The 13,181-nt window shown below is 39.2% G+C and overlaps 1 protein-coding gene across 1 annotated transcript in view; it reads left to right on the top strand.

Moving 5' to 3' along the window:
- The window catches only part of NKAIN3 (sodium/potassium transporting ATPase interacting 3), a 278,453-nt gene extending 266,171 nt beyond the window's left edge, over positions 1–12,282 (top strand). The window contains exons 6-7 of the mRNA XM_055318196.1: positions 2,973–3,042; positions 11,908–12,282. Coding sequence (XP_055174171.1) covers positions 2,973–3,042; positions 11,908–11,917 — 80 coding nt within the window. The 3' untranslated portion in view covers positions 11,918–12,282. The remainder of the gene's footprint in view (positions 1–2,972; positions 3,043–11,907) is intronic.
- The last annotated feature ends 899 nt before the right edge of the window (positions 12,283–13,181 follow it).

Here is a 13,181-nt window from a genome sequence, read left to right as displayed (position 1 = left end):
AGGAAGGCAGAATACATTTTCTATCTTTGCTTCTCTTCATCCATCAGAATTAAACATTTCAGCCTTTAAAGAAGTACTTTATAGATCAATCTAATTTCCCTACAATAGTTGCAAGCATTTTTATAAATGAATCTTCTACATTTCAGTGGCATTGCATTCAAGGTCAGTTGAAAGACTTAAATTGAATCATTCAACAAATGAAGCACCCCAAAAATCATCCTCTGAAGCTTTTAGTAAATGGCAGTAATTGAGAGGTTATAAAAAGGAGAACATTGAAATTTATGCTCACCAAAGGAAGAGAACCGGGCAAATTAAATCATGAAAGCTCAAATGTTATATAAGATTTAATTTTTCAATTTTATAATTTCCTCTTGAAATATCTCAACTTGAGAAAAGATTCTTTTGACAGACCTCCTATTTTTAATTGGATGAATTTATATTCTGCACCAGAATGAAAAGAAGCTGAAGTGTGAGAAGGCCTAAGAATTTTGCAACATTCATATTTTAAAAAGTCATAAATAGATACAATATAATTTCTTGTATTATAAAATTTTGGGCAAAGATGCACTAAATAGAGGTAAAATAACATTACCTGGGAAAGTATTTGGGCTGAATAACTCTACCCATATCCACTCTTTAGCAAACTCACATGGAGATCACTCGTGCCTTATATGGAGAATATTTCCATAGTTAAAAATACTATCATTTACAGAGTCAATTAAGGTATCAACAATTTCAACTTTACTAACCACAAAAACTTTGAATAAGATTATAAATAAATTCATGAAAATAATAAAACCATATAGAAAAAAATATATGTTATATGTATATTCCATGATCTGATATATTACAGACAGAGATAGCTAAGGAGCTATCTAGTACATGAATTTTCCCAAAAATAATGACTGTATTAATGTTACATTTTAATGTTCAAATGATCAACATAAAAAGTTGTCTTCTTGTTTTGCTTTAAAGCATACAGATATAAGGGACATCTAGGTGGCTCAGTTGATTAAGCATCCAACTCTTGGTTTTGGCTCAGGTCACGATCTCAGGGTCCGGGAATCAAGTCCTGCCTCCAGCTCTATGCTCAGCAGGGAGTACTTGAGATTCTCTTCCTCTCCCTCTGCCCCTCCCCTAGTTTCTCTCTCTCTCTCTTAAAAATAAGTAAATAAATCTATGGGGAAAAAAATAAAGCATTCAAATATATGCCATCTTTATTTTTATAAAAAAATTTTACTTTGAATATAATTTCAATGGAATCATTTTATTCACAAATGCATATATTTATTTACTTTTTTAAATTTTTTTAATTTTTTTTTTTATGATAGTCACACAGAGAGAGAGAGAGAGAGGCAGAGACACAGGCAGAGGGAGAAGCAGGTGCCATGCAGGCAGCCTGATTTGGGACTCAATCCTGAGACTCCAGGATCACGCCCTGCCGAAGGCAGGCGCTAAACCACTGAGCCACAGAGATCCCCCGCCCATTCAACTTTTAATCAGTTTGATTTTTCTAATTTCCCACCCACTGGTCAGCAAGATGGAGTGGATGTTTGATTAAATATCTAATCTGAAGGCGGCCCCGGTGGCGCAGTGGCTTAGCGCCGCCTGCAGCCTGAGGTGGGGTCCTGGAGACCTGGGATCGAGTCCCAAGTTGAGCTCCCTGCATGGAGCCTGCTTCTCCCTCTGCCTCTCTTTCTCTCTGAGTCTCTCATGAATAAATAAATAAAATCTTTAAAAAATATATCTAATCTGATAAAAATTTTGTCCTATCCAACCATTTAAATGGTCCCTATGCACTGCTTATTCTTTCTGGGAGTCTTTTCAGTGGCTCAGATTGGCTCCTCTTTCACTGTTTCTCTCCTTAATATAGTGTCCAGGTAACTTATGTGACCTGGCAAGAAAACGATAGGCTTCAGGTTCATCTAGTCTCCAAGGGGATTGCCTGGAAATGATCCCTGACACCTGCTTGTTGTGTCTACACAGTGATCTGGTGAAGCTTTGATTTATCCGGCCTTACCTTAGCTTCTTCAATCGAGGTAAAAGGATACAGCAGGTCAGAGTGGCTATACCTAGAGTATGTCTAGGCTTTAATACAATTTCTAGGCTAAGTCATCCCTCACTAAATCACAAGTCACTGACACTCCTGCCTTGAGCTGAGGATGTGATACAATATTGGCATCTTGTGTACACAAACACAGACTCACTGAAAGTTCAGTATCCCCACATGCCTATGTACCTGTTAATGTTATAGTGCTGTAATATAACCAAACTTTGTTATAAAATAATTAATAGTTTTAATAGACTACCAAAAAAAAGAGACATGAACTAAGATTAGCCATGGGCATTATGATAAAGGAAAGACAGAAGCTATGATGAAAACAGAAAGAAATTAGAATGAATGTCACCAAGCATAGTGATTCTATACAGACTGTGAAACCAGTACCATGCTACCAGAGAAGAGATGAAACCTTCTTTGCAAAAAGCAAATGCCTATTCGTCAAGGATGGCTTGAGGACAAAAGGCATGGGCATAGATTATATGACTTCTTAAAGGTTTTTCTAATGATGCCATAAATATTCTTAAGAAAACAACTGGATTCTGGCAACAAGATGAAAAGGTATATCTTCTGATATATAGGGGGAAAGAGCATATCCGTATGCCTAAGGACAAACATATTATTTAAAATCTAACATTATTTGATGTTACTTCATTTTTCACTAAAGTCAATAACAACTTTGATTTTTCAGTCTTTAGGATCCCAAGTTCTTTATGTGTTTCTTAAAATTTCCCTGTTTTTTGACCATTGATAATACTTTTAGCAGTCTTTTATATTAAGTATACATTTTTTCCATTTGTGGTAGACAGCTTTTTTTGTTAATATTATTTTTATGTGTTCTATTTCAAACACCGAGTACTATGTGTGTTTTTATTTACACATTTATTCACATCAGGCTATGTTATATTTTCAGTTGACTTCATAGGTGGACTTGATGCACAATCCTACTACCAGGATCATGTTGAGTTAAAGCCTGTTAACCTGTAAGTAAAGGTGTGATGAGATGGAAAATATTAATCCTTCTAACTTGGTCAAAACTAACCAAACCTGAGATAATTTGGACCTGCTACTACTAATCATTGGTTTAATTTTCCACTCATATTTAAAACACACCTTTTACATGTAACCCAACATCATCATTATTATTACTCATTCCAAAAATAATTTGAAATAGATAACATGGTTTGTTTCTGAAACTTTTTTTTTATTTTTCTTATCAAAGGTTGATTGCCAAATTGGAAAAAAAAAAGGATAATGTAATCTATAGAAGAGAAACCAGATATGTAACTTGGAGGCCACATAACAGAGAGAAAAGTGGAGAAGGATTAGGTTAGAATTCAGGATCCTTGTGTGTGATCTCAGGGCCCTTCCTTGATGCCCCTGAGACTTAGTTCTCCCACCTGTATTATGGTTTCACAGGCAGAGAAGGGAAGTGGATTAAATGGGATAAGGTATGTACAGTATATGTAAAATTACCTATGATTGTGTCTAGTACTCCAATATTTGACTAACTGTTCCTAGAGCACATGGAAGCAAGTCAACAACTATAACAAAAAAAAACATCTTAACCTGGACAGATTGTAACTGAGTATAAGGAAGGAATCATGGTCACCTGATTGATAAAATACTAGAAAGCACGAAAATAGATACAGTGACTCCATTCCTTGAAAACTCTAAGAAACAAACATCTATCCATATTTAGTATAAAATAATAGCTATCATGTGCTAAGCACTTGGCATGTATTATTTCACTTAATCCTCATGGAAATAATGCAATGTACTAGTTAACAGTCCCACTTCATAAAAAAGGAAATAGAGGTACATAGAGGTTAGACAAATTCCCCAAAGTCCCACTAGGAGTAAGGGGTAGAGCTGGGATCTTTTCTGAATGATAAGCTATCACCATGCCTGATATTGTAGACTTGTCCAGATGACCTTCCTATTCTTTCAGCCCAATGTTCTGCAATTCCATTGTTTATAAAAGAAATTATGTAAATTTCCTGTGTAGGAAACATACATGAAAGGCTTCATCTGCTGCCTTTTTGCCACAGCCCCTCACCCCCAGCCCTGAGAAGCCTGCACGGGCTCCTCCAACCTCTCCAGGTTGAATTAATTTTATTCTGGCAGAATGATCGAAAGGAAACATAGCTCACAAGCTACACAAATCAGCACTGTGCCTGTCACATGATAGATGTTTAAATAAATGTCGGCTTCTTAAAGCAAATCCAATTTGGAAAATCATTCACCTTATATAACACTCTGGGACTAAGTAGTCACCACCTCATTACTCATGCTACTGAGTGCTCATAAATGATGTGCTCCAAAAGTTGATATTTGTGGATCTGTGGAACTTGGCAGAGATTGTGACAATAATAAAGATGATCAGTGCATTGGAAGTGAGAAAAGAATGGAAAACAATGCCTAGTTGTGGCTAGAAGAGTCTAATATGCATTCGTTATGTAATAAAGAAGGTGATGAATGATTTCTTTCATCTCCACTGTGAAAAAAATAACTCAGCAGAGGAAATTGCAATATGAAAAATGCTGGTCAGATGTAAGAAAGATCTTTCTATTAAGGAAGGTTATTAAAATTGCAGTTGATTAATGTTGATGGGATCTCCTTTCTTGAGTGGCATGTGTATCTGTGCACCTCACAGTGTTCTCTGGCATGGCCCAGAGGCGAGTGACTGCCATCTATGTTTCCTAATGTCTCTCCCATTTCTGTGAATCAAGAATACATGAAGCAAACCCATGAGATTACCCGAAAGGCTTTGATCAACTCTACTGCCTCCTCGAAGGGTTTTCTCAACTACCCTGTTCACTGATGAACTCTCACACTTTTTTAGCTGAATGTAGCATAAACTACAGGCCGTGGAAGGCAATAGGACAAGTTCCTCCTTTGACAAATTATGCATATTACTGTCAGATGAATATGGAAAGCCTTTCAACCATGAAGGGAGCAGGAATCTGAAAGATCAAACCAAACCTGAATTAAAATCATTGTGCATGAAACAATTTAAGAGGTCAGCGTGTGTGCTCCCCACTGGTATGCAAATATTGCAGTTTATCCAGTTGGCATCAGTCATCCTGCTTGATTTCTTTTAATAAGGCCATTTTATTGGATTCTGTTGCGCCCAGCTCAGTGATGCCATATCACCAGTCAGCAACAAGTTGGAGAAAAAGCCAATCATCTGTATAATTGTCAGACAGGGAGGGAATGCTGGTTTTTAACTTTCAGTCTCTTTAATCTCCATGGAGTACAAAGCCAGATTTTATGAGGAAGCCACTTTATTAAGGGAATAAAAAAATTTTTAAAAAGTGAATCAGAAGAATCCTGAACATACTCTCAAGTACTTGTATGTAGAAGGGTGGCTTTCGACTCCAGAGGGGTAGTTACAAGCAGACATTCCATTGACAGGTAACACTGTCGATTTGCACAGGAAGCCTCCATTCTCATGTTTAATTGTGTCATTACTCATAATCATAAAATGTACCTTTGCTGTGCCCACAGTCAAATTGTGTGTGAAATGTGTGTTGGGGGTGATGTGATAGGAGAAGGCATTTTACATATGGAGTTAGTCCTCCATGTTTTGTCTCTTTTCAAAATGATACCAAGCTATCAAGAAGGCCTGATTAAGTAAATTAGGTTAGCTTTATTTGCAAGCCTTTCTCTATTACTTATAATGTGTGTCCTAGATCCCAGGTTAGGTGCCAGAGACAGAAAAATGAAAAATACTTGAGCTTTGACCTCCAGCAGCCAATGATCTAAGAGAGAAGACCTACACAGAAATAAGGAGATGCAAAACAATGTTCCCAAGGCCATTGTTTTGCAGAAGGGAGAATGGTTACTTCTCACTTGCAGGGGTGGGAGTTCAGTGAAGGGATGATGCCTGAGCTACTTAGGAAAGATAATAAAGAGTTAATGGAAAGAAGAAGAGAATAAATGTCCCTGGCGTGGAGGCTAATTTGCTTGGCCATTCTACAGAGGGTGAAGTTGAAATTCATGACTATCCAATCTAGCATTTGCCATAATTGTCACACAAACTGAGCAAGCCTATGAGGAAGTAGATATTTAAGTAAAGCAGGAATCTTGAAAGCTCCTGGTGGGGATGCCCCCAGATCCTCAGCAGCCTTGGCTTTGCCATCTCAACAGCATCACTCTTCATACCCAAAGCTATGGAGATGCCAGCCATAAAAAAGAATGAGATCCTGTTATCTGCAACAACATGGATGGGCCTCGAGGGTATAACACTGTATTATATAAAGTGAAGTAAGTCAGAGAAAGACAAATGCCATATGATCTCATTCATATGTGGAATTTAAGGAACAAAACAAATGAACAAAGAAAAAAGGGGACCCACCCCCCCCCAAAAAAAGATCCAAATGCAGAAACAAACTGATGGTTACCAGCAGGGAGGTAGATGGTGGGATGGATGAAATAGGTGAAGGGAGTACACTTATGATGAGCACTGAAAAATGTATACATTTGTTAAATCACTATATTAAACACTTGAAACTAATATACCACTGGATGTTAATTATACTTGAATAAAAAAAAAAAAGAAAGAAAGCTATGTAGGTGACCAAGATTCCTACTATCCAGTGAAACCCCAGCCAAAGGATCAGGTTTGGCAGAGTCAGTGGGGAAAGAAGACCCTCTTGAGCTTGACTTTAGTCTGGCATGGCAAAGAGAGGTATAGAATAAGTGGGAGGCCCTCGGTGTCCCCCACATCACACACACACACACACACACACACACACACACACTGTGAGGGGGGCAGGGCTGGGTCCATCAGCCTTGCACTGGTGAAATACCACTTAAAAAAAAAGAATTAGAAAATGCTACAGAGATGCACTCAGTGGTCGTTGCCTGGGTCTGGCTTTGGGCCATGTGGCACACAGGTCAGGGATAGCCTGTGTTGGGGGTCCAGCATCTTGGTACCACCATCACTGAGGGAGCTATAATTCTCGACATAGAGCCTGGGTCTCTGCCAAGGCCTCCTCCATCACTGCCCCCACACTGATATCACCTTTTGTGAGGGGAAAGAGCAAGGGTCGCTCTCATCATAGGAGCAGTGAGCCATGTGGGCAGTGGTAGCTTTGAAGAGGACGCTTACCATGCAGCTTATGGCGGAGGCTGCAGTAACACCAGGGGAAAGCACTAATAAAAGCAGATTTATCTGTCAGGAAGAAAAATCACTTGGCAAAACAACCCATGCAGCTATGAAAGAGCTACGGAATTTCAGGGAACATCCTAGTGAACAACTAAATTAAAGTTTGTCAAAATCAAAATGGTTAGCAACTGAGTAGTGGGGAAATTAAGGTCTATGTGGCAGTAATTCTTCAGGTAGAAATAATTAGACCAAAGTACTTTGTCAAAAAAAGACAGTAGTGGAGTTTCAGAACTGTATTCTACAGCAGAGAGATCTGATGACGTTAGAAATCCCCATGAGTAAGATGCCTCATGACTGCCATTAAGAAACACTTGGTGAAAAAGCTTCTTCCCCCACATTCAGCCAGTCTTTTTCTAAGGTTTCCAAATGAGAACTTGACTTTTCTCTGGCACCTTGACTTGTCTGATTGCCTTAGCTGGAGACTAATTTTTCTTCACAAAAATGGTCACCTGCTATGTGGCTAACTACTGATTGTCAGCTATTGCAACTCAGGATGAGAAGACAGACAAGGCTAATTCCCATTTCAGGGGGGCTCCACAATCAGCACCCACCTGTACCTGCACCACCTAGTCTCAGCCTCTAATGGTCCAAGCCCAGAGGAAATTGGTCTCTGATGACGGGCTACTGGATAGAGCCAGAGGTGGTCCCGCCCACCTGCTCTTCCCTGAGAAAAGTTGCTTTGTATAAGTATCCCTGCAAGTTGGTGCCAGACCATTTTGCATTTACAGCACCTAGATTAAGAACCAGCTAGGAGAACAAACAGATGTGTGTGTGTGCGCGCATGCACGCGCACGAGCACATGTGCACACCTGTAGGAGGTACGGAGGTCAGAAAGATGCACTTTCAAACCTTGCTTTAAAAACCAATACCAAGGAAACCTGGGTGGCTCAGCTGGGGTTAAGCTTCCCACTCTTGGTTTTGGCGCAGGTCATGATTTCAGGGCCCTGAGACTGAACCCCAAATGGAGCCCCATGGAGCCCCATGTGAGGCTCTGCACTGAGTGTGGAGCCTCTTAAGATATTTTCACTCCCTTTGCTCCTTTCCCCTGCTAGTGAGCTAGCTCTTTCTGTCTCTCTCTCTCTCTCTGTCTCTCTCTCTCTAAAAACCCAAACAAACAAACCAGTAACCACCAGCAATGTATTAGTAAACTAAAGCTGGAAGAATCTGGAGTCTGTAAGCTGCAAGCTGCATTTATTTGATCACTCCTATCTTTCTCAACCAAGCACCTTAAGGCTAATAAAATAATAACTCTGTCTTTATCGTGTTTTTATTTGTCCTCAATTGTCTTTCACGCTTTCATATTTGTCATTCTAGCTGTCTGTCCCCTGTGGTACACAGAGCAAGGTGTCTATAATCTGCTCAAATGGAGGGCTGCTTACCCTTCCCATTACTGAGTGTGGAGTTCTGTTCTGAACCCCTCTGCCTGAGGGCTTCCGTCAGTCCTTGGAAATGGTGGGCACTTGCCCAGGCTTTTACTTTCCCCAGGGATCTCGAGAATGCAGCTCAACAACAACTGTAAGGCACTCAGCCCCTTCTTAGTTGTCCCAGAGGACAGCTGGGCTCCTTCACATGCCCACTTTTACTTAGCACAAAGGGGCAATGCTTTGGGCTTGTTGCTCTTCCTCTCTTCAGAGCACTTTTGTCACTGATATAAATAACTTTTTGATCCATCATACGAAATGACTAATTAATTTTAGGAACTATGTAAGAACACAACCTAATATGTAGCCATTTGACCACATAGCAGTGAAATGGCTGTATTTATATGGTTCAGAGTGGTCACTAGGCCAGTCAGTTCATGCACCACTATTCTTGCTGGGAAGGAATGATGCCACCAACAGTGCAGCCAGCAACACACAAAGAGGGCCCATCGTGACCATGACCGATGATCTGCCCTGTACCTCACTGGGATCTCTAAGACCTTCTAATTTGACATGTGACCTCATTCACTGCCCCCTGAACCTTGTGGAACCTGGTTCTCACACAGCCTTGTGAAGCATGGGATGCTTTTTCCAAAATGAGAAAACTAGCATCTGAATGGTAACCTCCAGGGAAATGGTCAATTGCTGTTTTTCCCAGAACTCTTAGCAGTCTTCTCAGCCCTTGTCATAGATATTAACAGGATGAAAATAGATTTACTCGGTGATGTGGAAACATGGAGCACCCTCCTCCCCCAAATTAATCCACATATGTAAACTAACTTCACTTTGCCTGTTTCCAAGAGAAAATAACTTCTGACTTTAAATTTAAATGCAATGAACATAAATCAAATTTTATACTAAAAACATATCTTTTTATATTCACATCAAGAAATATTTATAATCACATGTTATGACAGGTTCTAGGAAGAAACAAGACATAGGAAAGAAAATAGAATACACAGATGAGAGCACATGTGTCTGTGAACACACAATCACAAACACACACACACACACCAGAAGTGATAAACAGAGAGACTTAGAAAAGCAATAGAAAAAGATACAATGACAGGTCTCTCAGAAGACACGCTTTGAAATAACATCACTATATTATTCCTTGATTTTATTCTGCCTTGAGGGTAGGTACCCTCGGGTAACTACTAACATACCTATGAACATCTGAAGAAAAGAAGATATGATCTTAAGGTCTCCAAAACTCAAACTGTTCTACACAGACTCATTGATCAATCATCACACCATTAAAAGAGTGACAACTAGACATGATGTGTCTCCAGATGTGATACCAGAAGCTGACACAGGACCACATATGAAGTATCTTGCCACAAGGTCAAGTCACTTAGACTGAAAGTGTAGAAAATACAAGATAACAGAATTAGTTCAATCTGACCACAAAAGTTAAATGTGGTGGGTATATCCAGAAGTTCCCCCCCAAACTCCCATCAGTACTACCACTAACAAACAAAAGCACCTTCCTCTACTGCCTTATCCTCATTCTAGAAGAGATTCATCTGTTGGATGGATGAATAAATTTTAGGACCTTGAGTCTCCCTGCTAACTAAGACTCCATACAAAACTATAAAAATTCCCCCCATTATAATCTCATCTCTTTATCTTTCAGCCTTAATCCCTGTTAAATTACAGTGGGGCAAAAGAGGTAGACGTGGGCTATATGTCTTCCAGAATGTAGAGAAATAGAGGGGCAGAGAAAATGTGATAAGAAGACGGGGAAAGAGCCAAAGGACTCCAACTCTTGAAGTGTGCAGGAGGGAACAGCACTTATACAGAGAAGAGTGGTTACCCAAAAGTAAAATTGGGAGGTTGGAGGGTTTTTTCAGCTTTTTCAAATTATGACCCAAAAAGTCCATTCTGTGCCATAGAGCAAGTCATTGAACTGTGTTAATGAAAGAGAATTGCTAGATGGGCTATAAAATAAATGAAAAACACAGCCTCTACTGGTAGGATGCTTACAATTTAGTTGGAGGGAGGAAACTTACATACCTGAGTGAAACAAAGCCAAATTAAATTGTGAAGTTGAATAACATTAACTCCACAGGGGCTACAACAGGCATCGTAAGACCCGCTATCAGCGGGGTGAGAAAGCAGGATGGCTGAGGTGGAAGTACAAGTCTTCGAAGAGGAGAAGAAAGGTCAACTGAACCCTCAGGATGAATAGGATTTGAATCAGCTAAGACTTTTTTCTTGAGAGAAACAGTGAGAGCAAAAGTATTCACAAATACTTTAAGTGCCAAGTGTGGCAGGCAGTGTATTGAAGTTGATATAGTAGGAAGATGCATAAGCTAGAACAACCACCTCCCAAAGACTTACTACCTGGTATAGACTCAGAACCAGTAGACAAGAGTAACTAGAGATGGGAGTGTGTATTCCAGAAAAACAGAACGAATAGGGTGTGTATGTGTATGTGTGTGTGTGGAGAGAGAGAGCGAGACAGAGAGAGATTTTAAGAAATTAATTCATATGATTACTAGACCAAGTAAGTCCAACAAGTACAGGGAAAGTTTGCAAACTGGAGAACCTACAGAAGAGCTGATGTTACAGTCTGGAGTCCAAAGGCAGTGCGGATGCAGAATTCCTTCTAGTCTTTGTTCATAAGGCCTTTAAAGGACTGAGTAAGACCCACCCACAGGATGGAGGATAATCTGCTTTACTTAAAGTCTATTGATTTAAATGTAAATCTCATCTAAAAAAAAACACCTTCACAGTCATATTTAGGTTGTTGTGTGACCAAATATCTGGGTACCCTTACCTACTCAAGTTGACACATAAAATTGATCATCACAGGGTGGGATGTATGTAGGAACATAGATCAGTGGTATGAAAGCCAGATGAGGATGATTTTTGAGCCATCAGCCAACAGCATGCTGTAGGAAGACAAGGCTAGGGATGTATCTAGTAATTTGGAGACATAATACTACCCTATCATCTTTATCTCAGGACAATCAGAAGCCATCCCTTTACATCATTCCTCAATTGCTATAGGGTTGACACTTCTCTCCCAGGAAAGCAATCCAATATTATGAATTTTTTACCTGATTGCACGCCCTATCTGAAGAGTGGGGGCTTTTTTTTTGGCCTTCTTATTGATACAGTCATAGGCATGGACTGCATGAGGAGCACCCAGAAACTATTTTGCATTTTGAAAAGCCTGGATGAATAGAAAGGAAATTCAGTTTTCAATTTTGAAGTTTTTTAAAGCAATTCATTTTTTTCTGTTTTAGGTCGAAATAAGTAACGGCGCTGACTCTGAAACTTGGCTGCTGAACTTGACTTAGGAAGCAAAGCACCACTGAGAGCATGTCTCCACATTGACACGTTTCACTTCCTCCCAGAGGACGGCCTGCGCCTCCCTACTTCCCCACAAATCATGGAGTTCTTTGGTCACAGCCTATGTATTATTAGCATTGTGCGCTAGATGAGTTGTAGGTGATTGGGTGGGTATTTTTTAAGTCATTTTCTTCGTATATGAATACTTGTAAATTATTTTTAAAAATCGATTTTTCATTTTTTAACAAATTTAATGTGAGGCATGCAAAATGAAAAAATTTCATGAAAACCTTCTACAGTCAATTCTAAGAGAAATACTGGGTTTTGTATTGAAGCGTTCAGTCAATGTTGCTGACCACTGCGGTTATCCTATGCCTGATGGAGTTTGCATTCACAGACGTTACAGGGGACTACTCAAAGTGAGGTAGATGCTGTGACAGCTGACAAATGGACCACAGATCTGACTTTCAGACTGACCATGGGTCATTGTTTCAACACCACAGGACAAAACATGGAGTCTTTTGTTTTCAACTTTCCAAAATGCAGAATAACATTATGTCAGTCTAAATTTTCACATTCATGTGCATTATCTTGTTCTTCCTGTATTCCGAAAAGTATATATCAAGGGGGCATGACAAAGTAACATGATTAGTAGGACACCTTTCCTCTTTTGGAGGGTACATAGGTATCTCTGATGTTCATATTTTCAATTCTTTATCCCAATTCTGACATTGGCATCTGATCAAAACATACAGATGTGGGATGGGGAGACAGAAATCACAACTGCAATTCTGCAGTCAGGGATATTGCTCTTAGATACCCAAAAGGAGTACTAACTAGAATTTCAATAAAAATTTGAAAAAAAAAAAAAGATATCCAAAAGGAGCTTTAAAATGACATGGAATTTTCTATAAACTCTTCTTAAAAAGATATTTATATTTGTTTTACATCAATTTTTCTTTCTCCTGCCCCATCCCAATAACCAAGAAAGTAATATCGGAAACATAATTTTCCATGGGAAAAACATTATAGTTTTTCCTTTCATATATTTCAATTACTATTTCCTATATCAAAATAAGTCTTACTTTGTACAGCAACCAACATGAGGCCACCCATTGGCCACAATATTTTGTACATGTGCCTATATAATCCAAAAGTTGTTAGTTGGCCCATGCATCTCTAAGAAGTCAATCTGTAAATTATCGAAAATCATATGCAGAATTTTTAT

Source organism: Nyctereutes procyonoides, unplaced genomic scaffold, assembly GCF_905146905.1.
Source record: "Nyctereutes procyonoides isolate TBG_1078 unplaced genomic scaffold, NYPRO_anot_genome, whole genome shotgun sequence".
NCBI classification, from domain to species: Eukaryota; Metazoa; Chordata; class Mammalia; order Carnivora; family Canidae; genus Nyctereutes; species Nyctereutes procyonoides.
This window is presented reverse-complemented; position numbering and strand designations above follow the sequence as displayed.